This window comes from Lepidochelys kempii, chromosome 2, assembly GCF_965140265.1.
Source record: "Lepidochelys kempii isolate rLepKem1 chromosome 2, rLepKem1.hap2, whole genome shotgun sequence".
NCBI lineage: Eukaryota > Metazoa > Chordata > Testudines > Cheloniidae > Lepidochelys > Lepidochelys kempii.
Window position 1 is genome coordinate 138,707,476 of NC_133257.1, and position 25,324 is coordinate 138,732,799.

Below are 25,324 nucleotides of genomic sequence, written 5' to 3' on the forward strand. Positions count from 1 at the left end.
CTGGAGGGTAAGGTAGTCAGGGTCCTCACGGACAACACAGCCTCAATGTTCTATATCAACAGGCAAGGTGGGGCCCGATCCTCTGCCACAAAGCCCTCAGGCTGTGGGACTTCTGTATAGCCCACAACATCCACCTGAAGGCTTTCCACCTACCTCCTGGAATGAGAGGATGGATTGCTTGAGCAGGGACTTTTCCTTGCAACACGAGTGGTCCCTCCACTTGGAATTGACCCACCAGCTCTTGCAAAGATGGGGAACTCCCCAGGTTGACCTATTCAAGACTCGGCAGAACCAGCGATGCCCCTGGTTCTGCTCCGGGGGGGTCTGGGAAGGGGCGCTATCTCCTATGCCTTTCTCCTGTCCTAGTAGGGCCAGCTTCTCTACGCCTTTCCCCCCATTCCCTCTAATCAGCAGGGTCCTGGAGAAGGTAGACAGACAAGGCCTGGGTCCTCCTGATTGCCCCGGCGTGGCCCAGACAGCACTGATATGGGACTGTCACGGGCCTGGCGGTAGTTCCGCCGTGGCCGTTGCCACTCCGCCCAGACCTGCTCTCTCAGGACCAGGGCTGCCTCCTCCATCCCAGCCTCGTGGCGCTTCACCTCACGTTGAGGCTGCTCAGTGGTTAGGCGGAGAGGAAAGGATGTGCTCAGAACAGGTTCAGCGCATCCTCCTTGAAAGTAGATGGCCCTCCACTCGCTGCGCTTATTTGGCGAAGTGGTTCCGGTTCTCTAGGTGGGCGGTGGACCAGGGTGTCTCCCCAGTGGCTGCCCCACTCCAGATTATCCTTGATTACCTCCTGCACCTGAGGGCCCAGGGCTTGGCGCCCTTGTCAGTCAAGGTACACCTGGCAGCCATATCGGCCTTCCATCCTCCGATGCAAGGGCACACGGTATTTTTCTGTGCTATGACTGGCTGGTTCTTTTAGGGTTTGGACCATCTTTTTCCGTACTCTAGACCCCTGGTCCCACACTGGGACGTAAACATGGTGTTGTCTCATCTCACGGGGCCCCCGTTTGAACCACTGACCACATGCTCCTGGTCTCACCTCTCATGGAAGGTGGCCTTCCTGGTTGCAATCGGATCAGACAGGTGAGTCTCAGAGCTCAGGGCCCTGACCTCCAAGCTGCCGTACATGGTCTTTTATAAGGACAAGGTCCAGCTCCGCCCACACCCTGCGTTCCTCCCAAAGGTGGTCTCTGCCTACCACATGGATCAGGACATTTTCCTACCAGTCCTCTGCCCCAAGCCTCACACATCCAGTGGGGAGTGCCATCTCCACATGCTCGATGTGCGGCAGGCTCTGGCTTTCTACTTCGAGCGGACCAAGTCGTTCAGAAAGTCCTCGCAACTGTTCATCGCCTCAGCTGAGTGCGCGAGGGGCCAGCCGATTTCCACTCAGCGGCTTTCCATTTGGATCACTTCATGCATCCGCTCCTGCTATGAGCTGACGTGTGTCCCCCCGCCACCCATTGTGAGGGCACACTCGACTTGGGTGCAGGCCTCGTCAGCTGCCATCTTGGCCCACATCCCCATCCAGGACATTTATAGGGCTGCCACGTGGTTTTCGGTTCACACGTTCACCTCGCACTATCGTCCCCCAAACCAGGGATGACACCGGGTTCAGCAGGGCTGTCCTCTGTTCTGGGAACTTGTGAACTCCTACCCACCTCCAACAGATATAGCTTGGAATCACTATTGTGGAATACACATGAGCAATCACTCGAAGAATAAAAGACAGTTACCTTTTCCGTAACTGGTGTTCTTCAGGATGTGTTGCTCATGTCCATTCCACATCCCACCCTCCTTCTCCTCTGTCAGAGTTGTCTGGCAAGAAGGAACTGAGGGTGGGGGGGCGCGCAGCTCCCCTTACAGCGTGCCAGGCAGGCGCCACTCCAGGGGTTATGGGGGGTGCTCCCCCCCGTACGGGTACTGCTAGGGGGAAAGCTTCCGGCACCAGTGCTCATTACAGAAAAGGTAACTGTCTTTTCATGCTGGTAGTCCTAAGCACCTAGAGAGAATTCTGTAGCAGGGGCTGAAACGCTTGCAAAGGTAATACAATTCTTGCATACAGGAGATGCTGTAACCTGGTGATTCAGCTTAAAAGTGGGGTGAACTGCGGGGTTCCACTCTTGAGAAGAGTGCAGATTTAGGTGTATCACTTGCAAAGGATGCCTATGGGAGTGAATGAAAGAGAGGTCAAAAGTACAATGCACCCCTGCACTGTTAACATACTTTATTGCCTTTCTCCAGATCTGAAAGCTGGTAAGTAATCACTTTCCTCAGCAAGTATCTCCCCAAATCAAACAACCAGATGATATAAGAGGCTTTTATTATAAGGTATGTTAGAAAAATCTTGGAATCAGCAATGACCTTTTAAAATATACAGTGTAGATAATACACACAAACTGCACGCTTTAAGAAAAATTAAACACAAGTCAAATCTCGAAGGTTACCATGTTCCATTTTGTGCCTGGTTTATGGCAGAAAGTCTCCTTCCAGCCTTATATAGTGGAGTGACACATTTCATGCCCCAGAAAGGACAGAGTTCTCCAATAACAGAACTGCATGTAGTTCCAGAGAGTACATAAGCATGTTGATTTAGGACTCTTTTACTCAATGATTATATGTTCACTTAATGTTCCCACTCTTCCAGGAAGCAGTCACTCTTAATGTTCGCACTCAGATAAGCCAGTTAGCCATATCATTGACTGGATGTTTTATGGCTCTCCTCCTAAGTCATAGTACTTACATTAATGAGTTATAATGTTACAAATATAAAATGGAAAATCACACATACAGATAAATTAGTTCAGACCTCTTTTTAATAATATATCATCCAGGAAAAATCAGCCTAAATAGTCAGACTATTTTTTGTATGCTGTCCTGACCTTTAAGATAAGCTACCTTTCCCAGACCTGAGGAAGAGCTCTGTATAAGCTTGAAAGCTTGTCTCTTTCACCAGCATAATTTGTTCCAATAAAAGATATTACCTCCCCCACCTTGTCTTTCTAATATCCTCTGACCGATACAGCTACAACACTGCAAACTGACCTTTAAAAGGCAGACTTGTTTAACTCTGGTACCTTCTTACTGCATTTTTCATTATTTATTTATCTGGAAGGGAAAATGAATCTAAAAATGACTTGTGTCTCAAAAGTGAATTTTTTTTGGAGGGACAAGAGTTGTTGGCAGCAAAATACTTAATTTGCTATGAAATGAACACCCTGCTGCTCAGCTAGAGGGAAATAATGCTGCTTTAATCATAGAGAGTACTGAAAAAAAGGTAAATGTTTGCTTTGATGATAATTTAAAGTAATTACTTTTGTGAAAATGCAGTTCAAGGATGGCCCTTTATGCACTGAAATCATTGTCTGAAATCATAGGCCCTCTTCAAAATTTTACCCATAGTCTTCATTGTTGCTTTGAATAGGAAATAACTCGAGCCAACAAAGGGTGGGCACTTGACAGTGTAGCACTGTGCAGTGAAGTCACCAAGTGGATGAAGGATGACATCACAACTCCTCCCCCTGAGGGCGTCTATGTATATGGACTCTATCTAGAAGGAGCTGGTTGGGACAGAAGAAATTTAAAAATCATTGAGTCTAAGCCCAAGGTGCTCTTTGAAATGATGCCTGTCATACGGATTTATGCAGAGAACAACAGTAAGTGACTAGCTTCAGGTTATGCTGTATTTATAGCAGCTTAATTTTAATTTGTTTTACATATACTTGACCAATTGTTAATAATTATTCAGAGCATAGGGGTGTTATGTTATTGCCTATCCATAATGCCATATATATATATATATCAGTAGATCCTAGAAGCCCCCACAAAATATAATTATAATATATTATATTTTGGGGGGGCTTCTAGGATCTACTGGAATACAATCAGGATTTGAAGTCGTATCTCATGAATAGTAATAGATGGTCCCTGCCTTGAAAACTGACCCTCTAATTAGGTTATAAACATATGTCACAATACTGTTGTTGTTGCTGTATTTTTGGAATATATGCAATTACAAATTATTCCTAACCTTCTTTACCTCTGGAAGACTGTAGCATTTTGTCTTCCACTTCCAATACGCTTAACCATTATATTACATATTTCTCAGTGTATAACAAAATGTATGTTTAAGACTCAGGATTCTGGTCTACCCCAGTAGTGGTGTTGCAGCATAACAGTGGAAGCAAAAACCATTTTATCTCCTCCCTACACAGTTTTTTGGACTACTTAAAATGCTGAAGTGCGTTGTAAATGAAGTAGGAATCCTTTTTTTCATTGAATATTTGTCTGATAGTCCAAAATATCAGTGGAGCTACATGTATAACTTAGGCTTCTTTACAAGAATGAAGCTCCAAACTCTGCAGTAGGGTTGTTAGGGCTGACCCTAGACCAAATGGCGCCCCCAGCAAGGAGCGTCTTCGGCACCTCCCCTCCTCTATTTGTTAAACATTTGAATACCTTATTTTTTATTGCATTTGTATTCCATTTCATGACTTTGATGCATGATTTGCATGCATGATTTATCCCTGTCATATAAGACGATAAATTTGCATGCTAGAATCTGTAAATCGGTATTTATTATAAGTCCTCCCCCCCAAAAAAAGTTTCCTCTAAGCTTATAGAAACTTTTTAATGTTAAGAGTAACTTAAATGTACTAACATTAGGTAATTGAACTATGCACCAATATTGGGTGGACCAGAGTTATAGTGTTACAGTAGGTGATAGTAACAAATCTTACTGTAAATGGTATCTTTTCACTGTGACTAATGTTGGGAGTGAAGTCCATTATTATGGTGTAGTCCTTTGCTTTGTTGATCCGTATCAATATGTTATCAAGCACCTTCCTTGCCATAAGGTCGGTCAATTATCCTTGAATTGTTTTGCTGCACTAATCATAGAATCATAGAATATCAGGGTTGGAAGGGACCCCGGAAGGTCATCTAGTCCAACCCCCTGCTCGAAGCAGGACCAATTCCCAGTTAAATCATCCCAGCCAGGGCTTTGTCAAGCCTGACCTTAAAAACCTCTAAGGAAGGAGATTCTACCACCTCCCTAGGTAACGCATTCCAGTGTTTCACCACCCTCTTAGTGAAAAAGTTTTTCCTAATATCCAATCTAAACCTCCCCCACTGCAACTTGAGACCATTACTCCTCGTTCTGTCATCTGCTACCATTGAGAACAGTCTAGAGCCATCCTCTTTGGAACCCCCTTTCAGGTAGTTGAAAGCAGCTATCAAATCCCCCCTCATTCTTCTCTTCTGCAGGCTAAACAATCCCAGCTCCCTCAGCCTCTCCTCATAAGTCATGTGTTCTAGACCCCTAATCATTTTTGTTGCCCTTCGCTGGACTCTCTCCAATTTATCCACATCCTTCTTGTAGTGTGGGGCCCAAAACTGGACACAGTACTCCAGATGAGGCCTCACCAATGTCGAATAGAGGGGAACGATCACGTCCCTCGATCTGCTCGCTATGCCCCTACTTATACATCCCAAAATGCCATTGGCCTTCTTGGCAACAAGGGCACACTGCTGACTCATATCCAGCTTAATGGTTCATAGCTTCTTTATGAAGTCCTCAAAGTAGGTGTTCACGCATGACATCGTCATATTTCCCAAGGAGCTCTACTAAACCGTAGAAATTACTAATATGTTCAGTGAACAACTTATCCGACAAGCCCCGGAAAGCCAAATTATTCTTTGCAAGGAAAAGGGTAATTGAGATCAGATGCTGTAGCATGTTCCTCCAGTGTTGGATTTCTACATTAATAATGCACTGGTTTTCTGCGTCTATGCATTTGTTCAGCTTGAGCCTAGACTTGACCTCCATCCATTTGGAGTAGGCTGTAAAATGGCCAGTTGTTGCTTTTCATGTTGCTTCAGAGCATCAACTAAGTTATGCAAGTAATTGTACCTAGAAAGAACAAGCAATGATTTCACATTTTTGTCAAATATTTTGCAACAAAAACAGAACGCCTTGTGAGATGATTTTGAGTAAATTAGCCAAAGCTGATTCAGTTTCTTAACGTTTTCAAGCACTCTTTTGCAGTTTGACTTTGAGAAGTGTTGCTTCTGCTCATTTATTAGAAATGTCATATCCTCAGTTTTGCCGAGCCTGTTCAAAATTGTACAATAAATATCGGCACAGTTTAGGATCGCCAGCCATAAAGCAGGATCTGATGCATAGATTTGTGGTGTGCAGTTTTTCTCACTGCTGTTTCTGTCACCATGAGAGGCTGATTCTTTTTTATTGTTTCTCTCCTTTTCATGTGAGCCACATTCTTCTTTGTCATCAATCTCCTTTATGCCGCCATTCCTTCTCTTCAGGTAAATCTGCTAATTTCTTAGAAATAGGACTGCTATCATTTACGCTTCGCTCCTCAATTTCTTCTGCACTGGGACGATCACTGTTGCCTAAAGCCCAGTCTATGTTGTTCTGTTCCAGATATTTTCCCCTCAAATTTGTCCCTTGCTGCAAACTAGATTGCAACTGAGCTTTTTGGTTCCTATACTGAACTCCTGAAGGCTTCTTCGAGGGCATCTTTTATTTTCTACAGGAGAAAACACAGTATAAGGAGAGCAAAAGTCTATGTTCTGCAGTGGTAGAAAGTCATCAAACATTACATGTTAAGCATGGCAAAAGAAGTGACAGTAGTTCTTTTATATTGTTGCGTAGATAGGGGTTTGATAGATATCTCTGGCGTCTCATTAAATATGTCCTTTTTTAGTCGCTAATTACACTCTTCAAGTTTTAAAACACAAGTACACTTTCACAATTACACAGTAAAGCAAAGTTCACAGTATCACAGCTGGGCTCTCACGTCACTTCACTTCATTCTTATATCTTACTGACTGACTGGAGACTCCCCACCCCTTCTATACCCACGAGGGCATGGCTGACAACATCCTAAGAGATTCAAGGAAAAGGTAGTTTTCAGAAAGTTGGGAAGGTTCCATGAGATTCCACAGAGGTCCAGAACATTCTGGTTAGTGAAAAATTAATCCACATATGGAATACCTGAAACATTTTTCTTCAAACATTCTATTTTCCCTTTTGTTGCTAACAACAAAACCAGCACCCTGAGCCCAGCAACCTAGGTAGTTGCCTTGATTACCTGCCCCTAAATCTGGCCCTGAGAACACATGCTAGTATTCACATGGTAGTATTCATTCTGAATACTACAGGAATGAACTGATTTAACAACGTTCTTAGGAACCACTGTGTTATACCTAGGTGTTGATTGTACACATAAATGCCGCAACCCTGATGTTCTGTGGAGGGGATTTGCTTGAGCAAACAGAAGCCAAGTGAAAGGATAGAAAAGAGCTAGTGAAGGATGACATTTGGGGTCACCAAAGAGGAAAAGACATGTCAGAATAGAGTGCAGACTAACAAGCTGGAGAACAGAAGTCGAGGCCATTCTGCTTTGTGGAACTGAATTTTTAATGTTTGCAAATAAAGGAGGCAGTAGGAAATCAAATCCCACAGAAAACAGCTGAAAACATATCAAATCATTTAGCTGTTAGCCTGTAAGCAGACTGTCTCTATGTTTCCTGTGCTTTGCTATCAGAATTCCATGTTTGTAGCTTATCTTCTCTGACAGTACGTGGCATGCTCTTTTTGTGTATGTCATTTGCTTAACCAAGTGTAACATTCCAAATGCCTATAATATGCAGTTTATCAGTATTTTCAGTATAAATTACTATTTGCAGGAGCTTACAACCTAACCATAAAAATTATTTCAAACTGATTGACACACAGGATCTCAGCCTGGGAACAATTTAACACTAAATTGAATGAATCTGTTTAGCACAGTTTGAACTCTACAGATGTTTGGGAAGAAAGAAATAGAAGTCTTATTATCATAAACTGTATTACTTACAAAAAGACAATTTGATAGACAAATAAGGCTCTGATCCTGTAAGCTGAAAACAATCATTATTATATTAAAAAGCAAATTAAAAACCAGCTGAGATACTGAATTACAAACACTTATATAGTAATCAAACCTGGAATATTTTGTCCCAGTTTTACAGTGAAGAATATCGGTTGACAATGTATACTTCTGCAGCGTGTGTAAATAATTTAATTGTACTGAAAAAAATCTCTTACTAATGGTATTTCAAAATAGATTAATAGATTTTAATAAGGTAATTTTCACATCTTGATGTGTCAGCATGAAACATTCAAAAATAGAAAAGTTGAGTGGAAGGGTGAACCTGCCAGCATCCTAGTCACTGCAGGGTGCTCATTTAAACTTCTTACTCTGTCAAAGTACTGTAGTTTAATACTAAATCCCAAACTTACAAGAGCTCCGCATGGTACTGTATGTGATATGTTTTGAAAATAGGAGCAAAAAAGTGAGCAGTGTGTTATTAACTGAACTTCCTTTGCTTTTGTTGAGAAGAGCTATCTGCTACTGAACTTTGACTTGATGTATTTATATTTCTGTTAAGGTTGTGCTCTTCTCTCTAACATCCTATCTGTTCAGCCTCATTTCCCAGGGCATCTTTTCATGTGTGTTTTTTCCTCCATCTTCCTAGCTTCAAAAGATCCTCGTCTGTACTCATGTCCAATCTACAAAAAACCACTTCGAACAGACCTGAATTACGTTGCTGCTGTGGACCTTAAAACCGTCCAGCCTCCAGAGCATTGGATACTGCGTGGTGTAGCACTTCTGTGTGATGTCAAGTAATGTTAAATCAATCTTCACTTTCCCCCTCAGTGTTTCTCACCAGGATTTTAAGAAATTTTTTTCTGCACATAATTTTAACATGAACATTAATGAGGAATGAACCTGATGATGGATCACAGATTTTTCTTTTTCGTAGTTGTCCTCCTCCTGTATTCCACTCCCGCTTTATCTATTAGAAGTTAGTTAGTGGGCTAAAGACATGTACTAAAAGATAAGCCTCTTGGGACTGGATGGCTCAAGTGACTGACTATACCCCCTCCTTGTCACCTCTCAGGGCTTGTTTTCACTAGAAAATTGGGTCATTTGAACAAATGCTGTGTTAAACACAACATTGCCATGACTGTAAATGGGCTGGCTATCTTAAGCATTGTCAGCTGGTCATGGCTAATGCTGTCCTTCCAGCCATGCTTATCTGCAACTAGATTAAAGTGTTAAGCACACAAGTCCTGTCAATGCTGACAGCTAAGGTGTGTTAAACATTGTGTTAGTTAGCACAACTCCTCAATATCGTTTTCCAAATTACTCAGTTTTCTAGTGAGGACCAGTCTGAATCCGGCCCTAGGTCAGTGGTAAATGCAAAGTGGTATGCAGTCTGATTGCTGCTTGGTGGTTTGTGTGAAATGACTTGGTAGCGTCAGTCCAATTCCTACCTGGACAGGTGTGCAAATCACAGAGGCTATCACCCTAACAAATATGAATCTCATGGGAGTCTCAGCAGAGAGGGTAAAAATGGAATGGGCATTCATTTTTTTAGCACCTAGAGGTAGGGAGGCTGTTAGTTCAGTGTGGGAAGCTAGCATTTCCTCCTTATGCCTTACTTAACATACGACTTTGCTGTCATTCTGGCTCAGTAATGCACTAAATTCATTTAAAAATTGTTTACCAGAAAAGTCTTATTTTCTATTCTGAGAACTGTGGGCCATGAGTATTTGGAGTATTCTCATAAAACCAGAACTAGGGGTCCCAAATTAAATTAATAGGCAACAGGTTTAAAACAAACAAAAGGAAGTGTTTCTTCACACAACGCAGAGTCAACCTGTGGAACTGTTTGCCGGAGGATGTTGTGAAGGCCAAGACTATAACAGGTTTAAAAAAAGAACTAGATAAATTCATGGAGGATAGGTCCATCAATGGCTGTTAGCCAGGATGGGCAGGGGTGGTGTCCCTACCCTCTGTTGGCCAGAAGCTGGGAATGAGTAACAGGAAATGGATCACTTGATGATTACCTGTTCTGTTCATTCCCTCTGGGGCACCTGGCACTGTCCACTGTCGGAAGACAGGATATTGGGCTAGATAGACATTTGGTCTGACTCAGTATGGCCGTTCTTATGTTGGAGGGAAAACTTTATGCAGGGTACCAACATTAAGGCCACCATTGTTACCTTTGCTTTGCTCTCATTTTGCAGCATTTTGCTTTCATGTCCCCTCCTTTTCTATCTTCCTTCCTTTTTTTCTGCCTGTCTTACTACAGCCTTGTTGACTTTTCATCTACCATAGAAACATTTCACAGTGGGAGCTGGCTGCAGGGAGAAATGTAGGCAATACTAGTCAGTTGCACTCTGTCTTCACATATAAAGTGCCTTTGTTTTTCAGCACAGAGCTATTGGATCTTTGTTGAGGCTGGTCAGTTGTCTCATGGTAGTCTGCAATAGATCAAGGTCACATGTGGGAGACTACTGCTTCAGTAGTGGCAGGAGCTCTAATACATAACAGGATGGGCCAACAGTGCACAGTGGATCTGCCTTACATAAATGCTTTGGGAGAAAAAGCAGGTTTTCATTTCAACACAAGGAAGCATTTGGTGGAGGTTTGATTCTGTTTTTGTTTCAGTAGATACATAATTTGATCTTATATAAAAATGTAAAAAATATTGCATCTCTTTTCATTGATGGTCTAAGGACAACCTTTCACAGTATTACAAAACAAGTATTAAAAACCTATTTTAGAATGGTTGTATTTGGTGTTTTAATGGGGAAGGGATACTTGTAACATTTCACTTCTATAATACAATCACACTGTTTCACTTCAAAAATGTACATTATTAATTTACTAATATCTTAAATGTTAGTCGATATTCAATAACTCGGAGGAACCTGAATGTATTTTATTTTTTGCAATATTTCATGGTGTAGTGGAATCTCTACGGGCAAGGCTGCTAGAGATCCCTAATACTTCAGTCACACTGTCTGTGTATTAATATGGCTGTGTGTAGATTGTATCTGCAACACGCTCAACTATAGGAGGATAAAAGGATTAATATTGCACTGCTGCAATATTAGTACATGTAAGTATGATTCTGAACCCCCTCCATCCTAAATCCTTCGATTTATTTAAACACGTGTACTGGCCAGAGCATAGTTAAGGGAAATGCTTACAAACTTGGCAATTTCTGGCTGTTTTATTTAACATTGTTAGCATCATGAAACTTTAGAACTCAGTTATGCAAACAAGAAGCATGAAGTTGGGTGGTGATGTAACTTTCATTTTTTGACTACTAGAGAATCTAACTCAGTTTTCGGTATCATGTTTTTCCTCTTTCCTATCACCTTTGCTGCTTCTTTTCAAGCTCCACCTCCTTGCACTTTGTCTCCTTCTAGTCAATACCCTCCTCTCCTCATTCTTTATCCCCTTCCCCAGTCTTCCATCTCCCTCCTGTTCTGCTCTACTCTTTTGCTGTTCTCTCCTCCCTCTTAATTATGTTTGGTTTTGCTGTACATTTTTTTTTGCTGCACACCATATACATGATCTACAATAACAGCTAAGTTAGTGTTCAACATCAATAGTGTATATAGACAAAGGAAAAACAGAAAATGTGTATTCTGAAGTGATTTGAAATTGTTGAGGTGAATATGGTTTGTGAAGCATGCAAATAGGTAACATAAGACTTCGATGGCCTTTCCTTATAAATTGAATAATTACTCATATATCCAAACACAAGGAAATGAGTTTAAGGAGCATTAACCAGCACCTCAAAAGCCAGCAGAGGAAGGGAGAAAGGAGGGAGAGGGAAGAAGGAATGCTTCCAGCTTTTAACTAATTTCTATGGCCAGACTTGGGTTTTGCGGTGTTGGCCGCAGAATCGTGGTAAGCCATGCACATTGGGTAAGGGTTTGTAGCACTAGCAACATGCTTATAATCTGTTTTAACAGTTAGCTTTAATTATGTACCCCTGTGCTGTGCTTTAAATAAAACAAAACCTTTCTGGACTTCATACACCTCTCACGTTGATGTAAATCAGGAGCAACTGCATGGTAGTCAATGGACTTGTTTAACTCAGGGAATCCGCCCCTCCATTTCCTAAATTTTTGCATGTTTAGCACGTAACTTTTGTCGCTGTCACTGTCTTTTCCTGCAAGCTTCTCATCTGGGCAGGTGGACAGTAATTAAATGCATAATTCTGCTTAATGCCCCAATTTTGCCTTGAGATCCTTTAGTGCATGTTGGGAGGATGTCAACTAGAAGCAGAAGATTGTTTCCACAACAAGATAATGCTGTGAGCGTGAAAGATCAGAGTAAGACACTGTGAATAGAGAACAGCTTGAAATTACTGCTTGCCCAGCTTTGTTGAAATTCATTTTCCAGAAATCCTTCCAGAAGATCTAGACAGATAGTCACAATGTGGGAAAAGTGTGTGGAAGAGACTGTTCTTTGAGTGATGGTCCCAGTTGTATTCCACTGATGGTTTACAGTTTGTCTTGTGATTCTGTCCGAGACAATGAAGAGAGGGGTGGACTGACCGCGTCTCCAATTCCTTCTCACTGTCCCATGGTCTGGGTCAGAACTTCCATTGTCCTTGTCTGTGACACGCTTTTAAATAAGATAAGGTGCATAGTTTTACCTGTTTTGTAGAAGTTTTGCCAGCTTTATTGTAGTTTTAGTACTTAGTTTAGATAGCTTTAGGTTTGTTTGTTTTTTTTACTACCTCTCCAGCCCAGATACCCATGTGCAGGTACCAGACTATGCCCAGAACTCTGGGCTTCAAACTCTGCACCTCTTGCCTGTGCTCCTTGTCGGTCAGTGATGACTACAAACACTGCCTCTACCACTTGGGGGAAGCTTATGTCGTATCCAGGTACAGTACTTGCCAGTCCTCCCCCACACACACCCAAGAAGGCTCTGCCCTTTTCCCCCAAGAGCACCTCATGGAGCTTGCCATGAGACCTCACTCGGACCCAGGGTTGGGAACACCCCCTGTACATCAGCCTGACACAGCGGGGAGCGCACCTCCCACTGCCGCATCCAAATTCGGAGCCAGCGCAACCACCCCATGGACCCCTTGACGGGGCCTAGTCGGGAGGTAAGGAAGCATACTCATAAGCATGGGACTAAAGCTATGGCTGCACTAGAGAGCTTATAGCGGTGCAGTTGCATCGATGCAGCAGCACCGCTGTAAGCTCTCTACCGGAGCCGCTCTAAGTGGATGGGAGAGAGCTCTCCCGTCGACTTAATCCACCTCCAGTGAGCGGCAGCAACTGTGACAGCGGGAGAAGCTCTCCTGCTGACATAGCACTGTTTACACTGGTGCTTAGGTCGATGTAACGTATGTTGCTCACAGGGGTGCAACATAAGGTATACTGACGTAAGTGGTAGTATAGACACAGCTTAAGTCTTCCTCTAAGCCAGATGGACGCTCTTCCCATATGTCTGAGGCATGGGGACAGAGCACATGCTAAGTCCCATAGTATGAGAAAAAGTCCCACAAGCAATGGGATCTGGTGGTTCTGAGCACCAATCTATCGGTACCGCCATCACCAGCACCCCCCAAAATGCAGGATCCTCCTGTTCCAGGACAGACCACAGCACTGGTACCGGTACCTGGAAGAAAAGAGTGCTTCTTACATTGGGGAGATCCGGCACCATAACTGTGCCTCAGGACATGTTTGCCTTGCTGGACCCGGAGGCACTTCGTCCGTTATCCCTCCACTTCTTGAGAAATCATATCTCCATCACGGGCTATGCCTGCGGTATGTGACCCCTCACTATCAGCACCAGGACTCTACATCCTTACACGAGCTTTGACAGTACTGCCATTGGAACTGGAGTCTGCCTTCTCCTCCTCCAGTGAATCAGAACTGGGAGAAGAAAGATCACGTCATATCACCCCTATATGCCTTCATGGAGACTGTCATGTCCGTGGCAGCACCTACTACATCAACCAGCGTGGAGTCACTGGTACCCCATGCCATGGGAACTACCACAATCTCCCTTGGATCCAGCCTATTGGCCATATTGGGGACTCAGGTCCCAATACCCCCAGCCCCCCAGAACCTGCCTGATCCGCACGGGAATGCTCGCCTGCCTCCCCCTTAAGGAACCCTTCTAGCAGGCACTGTGATCCAGTGGTAGAGGAGGAACCACTTAGTCTAGTCCCAGTAGAGGTGCCAGAACCGGCGGGATTTCCCTCTTCATTTCTGGACAAAGTGGTGACTGCAGCATCCCCTTCCCTACCGGATGACTTTAGTCAATTTCAGGAACTGTTGTGGAGAGTCTCGGGGGAAATCCAGATTCCCTTATAAGAAATTCAAGACCCCCAACATAAGCTGCTTGATATCTTCCACACCTCGGGACCATCCAGAATTGCACTACCATTTAACAAAGCGATTCTGGAGCCCTCCAGAACATTATGGCACATCCTGGCCATGTGCATGGCTACCCAACAGGGGCCAAAAAGCATTATTACATTCCTGCCAAGGGGTCTGAGTTCCTCTTTTGTCACCCTGCTCCTGACTCCATAATCATCCAGGCTGCGAATAAGCGAGCCAAACAAAAACACCCTTGATATACACCACCTGATAAAGAGGGCAAGTGTCTGGACCTTTTGGTGTGTTAGGTATTCTTCTCATCTAGCCGACAAGTCAGGATTGTGAACTATCAAATGTTACTAGCCAAGTACGACTTCCTAAATTACAGTAAATTCGCTGATTTTACTTATAGCCTGCCACAACACGATCAGGCTCATTTTCAGGCACTCATTGAGGAGGAAACGGGTAGCCAGAACGGCTCTCCAGTTGGCAGTGGATGACGCAGATACCTCCTCCTCCAGGGTCATGGCTATGGCCATAGTTATGCACAGGGAGTCTTGACTCAATTCTTCTGGGTTCCCTAGGGAGGTACAGAACACTGTTGAAGACCTCCCTTTTGATGAATCCTGTCTCTTTAATCAAAAGACAGATGTATCACTGCTTACCCTCAAAGACTCCAGAGCCACCCTTCACTAGCTGGGCATCTACACTCCAGCCCTGAAGTGCAAATTCCACCGCCAACCTTCCACTCAATTCTACCATCAGAAATTTTATGAGCCTCTGAGGAAACACCAAAAGACACAGAGCTCTCACGTCTTTGCAGGCTTCAATGTTGCAGCTACAACCACCAGCTAAGAGGTATTTCTGATGCAACCCCAAGAGCCAGCAACCACTATGCCAACAACCTCATGATCCTCCCACCCCTTTTGGGGGTCATTTAGCATTTTTTTCCCATACTTGAGTGTGATAACAATGGACAAATGGGTGTTGAACCATCATCCACCATGGCTATACAATCAAGTTTATCATGCTACCTTGTCCAAGACTGCCTTCGCCATCAGGGACCACTCTCATGTCTGTATTCTTGCCCAATAGGCAAACTCCTTATTACAACGAGGAGTGGTAGAATGCATCCCTCTGGAATACTTGACTAACTTCCTGATACCTTAGAAGAAATCCTTGATCTCCAGCATCTCAACTGCTTCATCCAGAAACTCCAGTTTTGTATGGTCACGCTAGCAGTGATTATCCCATCCTTAGAGAAAGGCATGTGGTTTATGAATCTCAATATGAAGGACTCATTTTAACATCAATATCCATCTAGCCCACAGATGTTTCCTGAGATTCACAGTGGGCATCCACCATTTCCAGTACAGAGTGCTCCCCTTCAGGATAGCCACTATTCCCAGAGTCTTCTCCAATTTTTGTCCGTTGCAATGGCCAATGTCAAACATTATGGTATCCTCATATTTCCATATCTTGATGACTGGCTTCTAGCCATACGGTCCAGGCAAGAAGCCCACACATCAGCCTCTGTGTTGCTCAACCTTCTTTCATCCCTTGGAGTCAGTGTCAATGTCGAGAAATCAATTCTAGACCCCACACAGTCTCTGGACTTCATATGGGCTACGGTAAGTTCAGTCACAGCGCGATTATACTTACCAACAGACAGGTTCCAGGCAATGAGAGGCATCATGACTTTTATGTCATGAGCAATCCATATGTACTAGCCAGGACCTGCCTGTCCCTTTTAGCCTACATGGCCTCGTGTACATACGTAACCCTCTTCACACGTCTCCACCTTCACTGCCTTCTGACGTGGCTCCAGTCGGTTTACTCGCCAAACTGCCACTCCATGAATTCCATGCTAACAGTTCCTTCTGTGGTACTATCATCCCTCCAGTGGTGGACAGAGCCACATCGCATTTGTGTGAGAGTTCCCTTTCTTCCCTCCTCCCCAGACAAGATGATTATCACAGACTTATCCCTGGTTGGCTGGGGGGTGCATCTTGATGACCACATGGCTCAAGGAACATGGACTGCCAGGGAATCCAGGATGCACCCTGGAGCGCCGAGTCTTGAGAAGAGCATGACAATCCTTCCTTCCTTTCATCCGCTCCCATAATTTCCTCATCATGTCAGATAACACCAACTTTGTTTCTTACATCAACAAACAGAGCGGCACGAGGTCCCCCATGCTATGCACAGAGGTGATCAATCTTTGGACATGGTGCATCAACCATCAGATCCTCTTATCTGCAGCCTGTCTTCCCAGGGCACAGAATGTACTCACAGACTCACTCAGCAGACATTTTGCAATCGACCATGAATGGGAACTTTGTTTCAATAGTACATTACATCTTCAATCAATGGGGGACCCCAACCAGAGACTTATTTGTGTCACAGGTGAACAGCAAATGCTCAACATACTGCCCTAGGGAAGCCGTTGGCCATTGCTCCTAGGGGGACACTCTCCTATTCCCCTGGTCAGACCAACTCAACTATGCTTTTCCTCCACTACTACTCTTATCTCGGATACTACACAAAACTTGATGAGATAGACGGTGATTCTGATTGCCCCCCACTAGCGCAGATAATTCTTGTTCCCCAACTTTCTCCACATGTCATCATGCTCATGGATTCCCATTTCCATCTGCCCAGATCTGCTGACGCAGTGCAAAGGCAAAATAAGACATCCCAATCCACATGCACTACACCTCAGAACGTGATATCTGGATGGGCATCTGCCTTAGACCAAATATACTCTTCAGCAGTTTGGAACATCCTTTCTAGTAGCAGGAAAGACTCCACCAGACATTGGTACTGGGTCAAGTGGAGATGTTTTTCATCATGGGCTCAACAAAAAGGCACTCCATCAGAATCAGTGGGGATCCTCCTCATAGTGGACTACATGCTGTTGCTAAATTCATCCCTGTCTCGCCCTCAGCTCCTTGAAAGTAAACCTGGCAGCAATCAGCATGTTCCACCCTCCTGTGGAAGGTTTCTCTATCTTCACAAACCAATTAACCGCTAGATTCTGGAAGGGGCTTATCAGAACCATCCCACCTGTCCAACCTGTAGCACCTCAATGGGACTTGTTTTTGTTCTTTCTGTGCTAATGAAGCCCTGCTTTGAGCCTTTAGCATCATATGCCATGTCCCTCCTTTCCATGAAAGTCTCCTTCCTTGTTGCTATTACTTCCACGAGAAGAGTGGATGAACTTGGGGCCATGATGGCAGACCAGCCGCTCAGTTTTCCACTGAGATAAAGTCTCCAAATAATTACATTCTAAATTTTTACCAAAGTTGGTTTCCCAATTTCACATCTGAAACCCATATGCACCTGCAGAGGAACGTCATCTCCATTCTCTCAACATTCAACAAGCTCTGGCCATCTACCTGCAGAGAACGAAACCAATCAGGAAGTCCCTTAGATTATTTATTGCAATAGAAAAGAGACTCCAGGGACAGACTATCTCCACCCAGACAATCTAAATGGACTTTGGGGCGTATTAAACTCTGCTACCAACTGTTGGGCCTACCTCCTCCTACAGGAGTACAAGCTCACTTCATGGGGTCAGGCTTCAACCTCAGTCTCCCTTCAGAATGTGCCACTGACTGACCTATGTAGAGAGGTGGAGAGATGTAGAGAGGTGGAGCCATGTGGAGTTCCCTACACACCATTACACTGCACTATGCCTTTTTACAGGACTCAATGGTGGATGCTTCCTTTGGCATGGCAGTCCTCCACACTACCACTCCATCCTCATCCTCAGACCCTCCTCTGATTTAGGTACTGCTTGTTAATCACCATCAGTGGAATACAATAGGGACCACCACTCGGAAGAAGAGGAGCTTACATACCTGTAACTGGAGGTTCTTTGAGATGTGTGGTCCCTATCTGTATTCCCCATGCCCTGCCGTCCTTTCCCTCTGCTATGGATCTGCTGGATTCGCGGTGGAGAAGGGACTGCAGATGTAGTCGGTCTGCCCTGGCCTTTATTGCTTTGGATGGAAGCACGAGGTGAACCAGGGTGCAGGCACGGACCAACGGATACTACTTTCAAATTCTCCATTTCCAGGTGCATGGCCCATATGTGTAAACCATCAGTGGAATACAGATAAGGACCACACATCTCAAAGAACCTCCAGTTACAGGTAAGTAACTGCCTCTTTTGCTGGCAAAGGGGAAATAATAGTGACAGTCGATCACCTAAAGAGGCTTTGGATCCTGTTCTAAGTAGCTGTGGACCTGAAGGTTTAGTATTCTGTGCGACAAAATTATTTGCTCCAATCCTGTGATCTGGCACACTGCTAGCATGGAGCCTAAGGTGGGAAGAACAGTGTGGCTTTACACTACCTTTGTTCTTGTTGATCCTGGGGGTGGGTAAGAGGCACAACTTAAAGTGGCCTCAGAGCTAAGCTGAACCACTCTGGCCAGGGGTCTCTGCTGTGCAGCAGATCTCCTACCATGGCACTTCCCTCAACCACACTCCTAACATGTTCCCAACGCTGCAGTTGGAAAATGGGGGTGTGTGGATACAAATGTCAAATGTGCAGTTCTTTGGGATCTTTAGATGCCATGCAAGCTACCTACACAGCACTGTAAAACTGGGATGTGTTGAATCTGTAGCAACCTTAGTTATCCCTAGCTCGGATTTCAGGCCATGCTGAGTTGACCAGGAAGGGGTTCAGGCTGTACTGTCAAACTTGGCTGCCCATTTCGTGGGACTCAGGATTATTTGTATGAGTGTATGCAGTCAGGTATAACAGAGTGAGGGCCACTCCTCTGCTTTTATCCTCTGCATCTAGTGATTTCCAACTGAACATCAAACTTGTTCATTTTTTATTTAAAGCCCCTGCAGCCAAATGAATTTTGCTGTGAACCTTGAATGGCCTTGATGTTGGTTTGTAGTAGCCTTGTGTAATTATACTATTAAAATTCTTCAGTTAGTTTCCTAACCTGCAGTTGACTGTATTTGGTTGTCACGTGTAGCCTCAGACAGAGCAGCCTCGTAAATGAAACACTCAGAATAGTTGAAGAGATTTGCCCCAGTCACAGGTCTGATACCCTTCCCAAACATGGATCAGTACTGTGAGGCCTAGGGGCACTTGTCAGAGAGGAAAAAGATAACTTTTTAAAAGAAAAGCCTATATTCGGACAGAGATTGAAGGTCTCTTCTACTTCTGAAACACTTTTTCCAATTTGCTGCTGAGCTTCAGGTCACACAAACTTGTGATGTTCACACTTAAAACTTCCTCTCTTGCTGAATGTGCCCTAAAGACAAGGGCAAACACTTGACTGCAGTGTTGGGTGGCCAGAACCATTCCCCCGTCCCCCCATTTTTAAAGCTGATGAAGTACAATTTCATTGGGCACCTGATGTCTAGTTAACATCAATATTTGAATTTGATAATGCATCTTAGTTTTCGTCCAGTGCTTGTCAGCACTCATATTGAGAATGTAGTAACATGACTGCATTTTCAGTCATCTCCACTCACTTAAAACATTTTAGCAGATTAAATCTTATTATATTTGAAATATTATATTATAGACCTCTGAAACGAGGAGAAACGATGCTTCAAGGCATGTTACTTGTTAATGAATTTAAATATTTTGACTAAAAACTGAGCAAGGACATCAGGATTTGTCCTAAAGCTAAAACAAAACCCCAAACATTACTGTATTCTGCTTTCTCAAAATAGTGTATTCCCATGAATATGAACGAGATGTCAGGTCGATAACTTACATTATGAAAATGCAGGCCATATACCATGGCTTAGGTTCTGATTAAGCAAAGCAGTTAAGTAGTAAGTGCTTAATTTCCAGTGCTTTCCTGAACTGGAACTTTGGTGACTTTAAAAAAGGCTAAAGTCAAAAAATCTTGTGCTTACATTCAAGCAACATGCAAGTAGTTACTGTTTAATTTCTCTCTCTATTCTGAACTTTCATTCAAATACAAGCATTTTAACAAAATAGAAAAAAGCCTGTTGGTGAAGAAACAAATAATTTAGGTAACTAAAGCCCTTTACAAATGGTGATATCGGTGAAATCAGGTCATGCATGTTTCATTGTATTTAGGATTAAATAATTTTATTAACTCTTCAGTTTTGAGAAGTATTGATCTTTATGGAGACAGATGTGCCCACTGATTAAATAATGAAACTTAAGTTCTGTTGCCTTTGACAGATAACTTTAAAAATGTGTTGAGAACTCCAAAATTCCCATACAAAGACATTCACTCTTCAGAAATGTAATGATTAATCAGAAGCAAGTTTGTTGTTTAATACTGAATACCTTAGATTAATATTAGTTTGAACTAGGAGTCTGAGTCTGGGATATAAGCCACCCAGCCAGCGCGATGGCAACATTTGCTGTGAAGGCAGCTCACTTAACACCTCAAGGTGGAGGGGAGCTCAATCTATAACACTCACTGAAGAATTAGTGCTGATGAGCTCTGGAGGGAGCTACATCCAGCCCTCTCATTAGAGAGTCACTTGCCCTGGCACATGGCATTGGAACGGAAGTGGGAGAGTGCCGTTCATAACTTAGGGAAGAGCTTTGGGTTATCTACAGGGTCTTAGAGGTTTCTGGTGAACAGAAGTGGTAGAATTAAACCTAAAATGTACTCTGTCAGCTGAGGGATGCTACCAATCTGACAGTTTAGAGGTGCATTCCTTGCTGTAAATATTATTGATGGGGAGAGGGAAGAGGAGAGGAAGGGGAGAGAAGACTTACAAATGTTGAAGACATAAAGCTTCCCCCTCTTCTTTGTAGTTTAAAAGAGGAGCATTTTCCTGGGGTTGTTTCGTCTCAGCCATTCAGACTGGAGCTCATTTGAGGGTCAGTTTCAAAGCAGAGCTGCAGCTCCTGCTGTTTCCCTCAGCAGGACTCTCAATAAGCGTAATAAGCATGTGTAATATTTTGCCAATTAGAGCTAATATTTGAAGCAGATATTCACACCTTCATTTATGAATGATAGCATTATTCCTGTTGTGATCACTCAACTGAAGTAGATGTCTCAATTTCTATTTTTATTATCTGAAGGTGCTATATATCCGGCTTTGGCAAGGACATTGAAAATAAACAGATGTTTGACTGCAGTTGAAAAAAATTATTTCATCTTTAAAGTTTCCATTAAAGGACAAAAACGTTTGCGCAGAAAAAAAAGTTAGAGAACTACAGTTTGGGAAAAAGCTTCATACACATTGTTAAGTCAAGTTTAACGTGAGTTGGTGGCTGTTAATTTTAAATAAATCTCCAGACTATACAATATTTTTGATAGATTCATAGTTTATCATTATAGATCCACAAACACCACTGCCAAATATAAAAGCAACGTATATAACTTGGAGAGACAATATGTCCCTTTTTAGGATAGAAAACTTAAATTGGAGTATTCCTTGCTGTAAACTGGTCTCACTCTCTGGCAACACAATACCCCCCCGTCTCTACTTCTCAATAGTTTGCACCAAACTACTTTCCACAGATATATACTTGCTTCAACAGTGATATTCCATGTCCCTCTGTGAAATGCACTCTGAATGTGAGGAGCTCTGCTGAACACTGTACTGTTTTCCTGGTGACTTGATTAATATGTTTTTGCAATAGCAAATATGCTGACTGACTTAACCAGTTGGTGTTTGACTTGATGAGTGATTTGTAACCACTGTTCTTGCTAGAGGGTAGTATATGTCTGAGTGAGGCAGATCTATGATTCTTTTGCTGAATAAAGACATATTCAGAGCAACTCCTGTCTGAATCTTCATTTGCAGCAATTTAGCATTACTTTGTTTTGAAATATGATTTTATTCATGTATACTGATACTTATTCATTGCAACATTTTTGCCCATTTTGTACCAGTGTTATCAAAATATGTCCATTGTAACTCAGAATTTTAAATGAATCCATTTCAGTGAAAACACAAAAATTGGGTATATTAAAAGGACAATGTCTAGTTGTTCAAGCCCAAAATTTAACTGTCCTTTTCATTTCTCTGTTACATCTGTACTATGCTCACTGAAACACAGAATAATAAACCTGAAAGTAAACTTGGCATTTGAGTCTTGCAGATGAAGTTTAACTCATATGACAGAGACAATGACATGGTGAGTATTCATCACTTTCCTTTTGGTGTAAAAGCTGTTTTACAATATATAGAAATGTATAAAAATAGAAAACTTGGTTTTTTTTCTTGTGTGCAGCCCTTCCCATAGAGCCTTTTCCTTTCCTCCTCCCCACACCAGCCTCCAAATCGCCATGTGCCAGTAATCCCCACCCCGCAACCGAGGGAAGTCTGGACTTGACTCCCTCAGAATGGAGCCAGGTTAGCACTGCTTCAGAGCTTGAAGTGCTTCTTAGTTACATGTCTCAGGGAAAGTGTATTTTGAGCAGGGCACATATGTTTCTTTTAGTGCGTGTCCAACGGGATGCCTAACTCTGAGGAGAAGAAAGCAGAATCTGAACAGTAAGAAATACACTGGAGACAAACAGAATTCTAAAAAGGTAATAAAGAAGACATGATACACATCAAACTAAAATTAGATAAACTGATTTTTATTGTACATTGTATTGTCTTTTCTGGGAAATGGCCGACAGCTCTGTTAATTTCTGTGTGAATGGGAGGTTGTCATGGAAAAATTATGTTTATTAGACATGGCACAAATTGACGCTTATCTCTGGGCATGTAACAAGGAGGTCAGAGGAGGTCATTCAAGTGTATCCCATAGTGATTGGGAACTTCCTCCTTAATTTCAATCCATGTGCTCTGAGCTTTTGCCAGAAACAGTTGCTTAAATGCAGCAGAAGGCAACTGATTAGAGCAAACAAGTCAGTTTCCAGTGCAACAACAAATCCATGGAGTAGAACAAATCAGCCATAAACAATTCATAAAATTTAATACAGTGGCCCCCCCAAGACACTCTATGGGGTTGCAATACCTGTCACAGACTTAATCTCTGTTTTAGCTTCCCCTTTAATTTCTGTTCAGTGGGGATACTGACCTCAAAGACATGTTCCAGGGAATAAATGGTTAGTGTTTGCAAAGCGCTTTGAAGATGAAAAACCTTAAAATAGTACAAATGTCTCTACTGGACAGTTCAGAGCCCACCTTGTCCACATTGTATTATCTTTTATCTGGGCTATTTTACAAGGCAAGTTGTAGCATTTGGGCAATCAGTAAAAAACCTTTTTCTGCTTATTCTTGCAAGGGAATTGCTATCTGAATTAAGATAAGATAAGAAAAGATGTGGAGAGGAATCAAGTCAATTAAAACGGTGCTGAAAAACAGTGTATTATCAGCCACTTATCTAAACAGTGTTGAGCCTAGAGTGGAGGATTTTAATTCAAAAGAAACTCCTTTACTGCACTACTCTGATGAAATACATCCATTTCTCCTGTTCCCCTCCACTTGCTCCAATAAAGAGAGATTCTACTAACAATCACACAGAGTCCCCATTAATGTTAATAGAAACTATGATCGTGCACTGAGAATATGTTACAGCCAAGATTTTCATTAGTGATTAGTGACTTTGGATACCTCAATTGTTGGGTGTGCAATTTTGAGACACTTTACAGGGGCCTGATTTTCAGAAATTCCTGAGGACCCCCCCCCCTTGTGAAAATCAGGAGCATTTAAGGTATGTCAGACTGGGTACACCACAGACGCCACACATCCACCTCAACGGGACTGGGCTGGCGGTGAGGGGGAACAGCCACACAGCCAGGGAAGGAGATGTTTGATGAGGGACACCAGAGAGCTTCTCCCCCTCCTTGGCACCCATTGGCTAGCTGGGGGTGCTGGGTGCTGATTGGCCAGAATTTCCCAGCTCCAGCTATTTCACATGCCTCAGTGGGTACAGTGGCGAAATGAAGACAGACATATGGATGGATGTTAAACAGCAGGCTGCAACTTTTATTAACTTAAACACAGGGGAGGGGTTGTTACCTGCCCATCACCCATACTCTCATGTAGTTTGCTTTGAAGTAGTCCCAGTGTGGGAGTTACAGGGTCCTACCATATAACCTGTAATTTGGGGTAGGCTCTCCTCAGCCTACCCACCAGGACTGAACTCACTCTTAATCCAATCACCACTACCTCCCCATGAGGCGAATGGAAGGTGCAGAAGGGTTGGGGTGTTGGCCCACAAGTTCTCCCCCTATCCCTTGAGCCCAAGGCCCATCAGCAAAATCCCAGGTCTTTTACCTCTGGAAGCTGTTCACATTATCCTTTTAACCACACTGGAAACCAGTCGGGGGTGGGGGTGGGGGCAGTGACCAGCTTGGATGCTCTCCACAACCATGCTGCCTAGTATCACATTGCTCCTGTACATAACTGTACACTGGTTAAGTTCAATGCCCACTGGCTCCCAAAAGCACCAGCTCACTGACTCTAACAGTGCTAAAGAAGGCAACAACAAATGCCACGCTAAATAAAGTGGCCTCCCTCCTATAGCTGCATACCCATGGTAGAGCTTTTAATCATCCTGTCAGGGTCTCCACTGTTACATGTAATCTGTTGTCCCTCCTGCACCTGCCTTTCCTGGGCCACTCTTTTAAGGGCTTCTGCCCTATGAAGTGCCCATGTGGGTCTGTGAAACTTGACAGCCTACACCAGCAGGAAGGACCCACGAACAGGTAGTATGATATAGAGGAGGGAGCCAACCTATGGCGGGCCAAAGACACCATGTGTCATGCCACCTGATGTTATGGGCTGCTCATGATGAAGTCCTTCCTGTGCCCTAAACTCCATGAACTCTTAAGGCTGGCCTGATAGGCCCTCAGAGTTCATGGGGCAGCCGAATCCTTGACTTGTCCTAGAGCTGTCATAGGGCAAATTTCCAAAGGCATCTCATGCAGATCTTGGCTGGCAAGCGGGATGAGTGCCCAGAATCTGTTGCCTTAGATGGAGCATCGGCAACACCGTTATGCAGTCTTGGGACATGCACAGCATGAAAAAGGATGTTAAATGACAGGCAGCATAAAACCAAGGCCCTCACCCACCTCAAGACCTGAGCAGTTCACTATTTACAATACAGAGCATGGATTTGTTGTTGCACTGGAAACTGACTTGTTTGCTCTAAAAGTTCTTCCACAGAAGTGTGA

At 43.4% G+C, this 25,324-nt stretch overlaps 1 protein-coding gene across 11 annotated transcripts in view; it reads left to right on the forward strand.

The window, feature by feature from the left end:
- Positions 1 to 25,324, forward strand: part of DNAH5 (dynein axonemal heavy chain 5) — a 313,949-nt gene that overhangs the window by 285,176 nt on the left and 3,449 nt on the right. For 8 of the 11 annotated variants that reach the window (XM_073332321.1, XM_073332323.1, XM_073332329.1 and 5 more), the window contains 3 exons: positions 3,431 to 3,662; positions 8,548 to 8,695; positions 21,268 to 21,964. In XM_073332321.1, coding sequence (XP_073188422.1) covers positions 3,431 to 3,662; positions 8,548 to 8,695; positions 21,268 to 21,328 — 441 coding nt within the window. In that variant the 3' untranslated portion in view covers positions 21,329 to 21,964. Of the gene's footprint in view, positions 1 to 3,430; positions 3,663 to 8,547; positions 10,631 to 21,267; positions 21,965 to 22,251; positions 22,330 to 22,425; positions 22,473 to 22,635; positions 22,727 to 25,324 lie in introns of those variants that run through there. The other 3 variants (XR_012157381.1, XM_073332322.1, XM_073332326.1) reach the window with 3 other exon arrangements.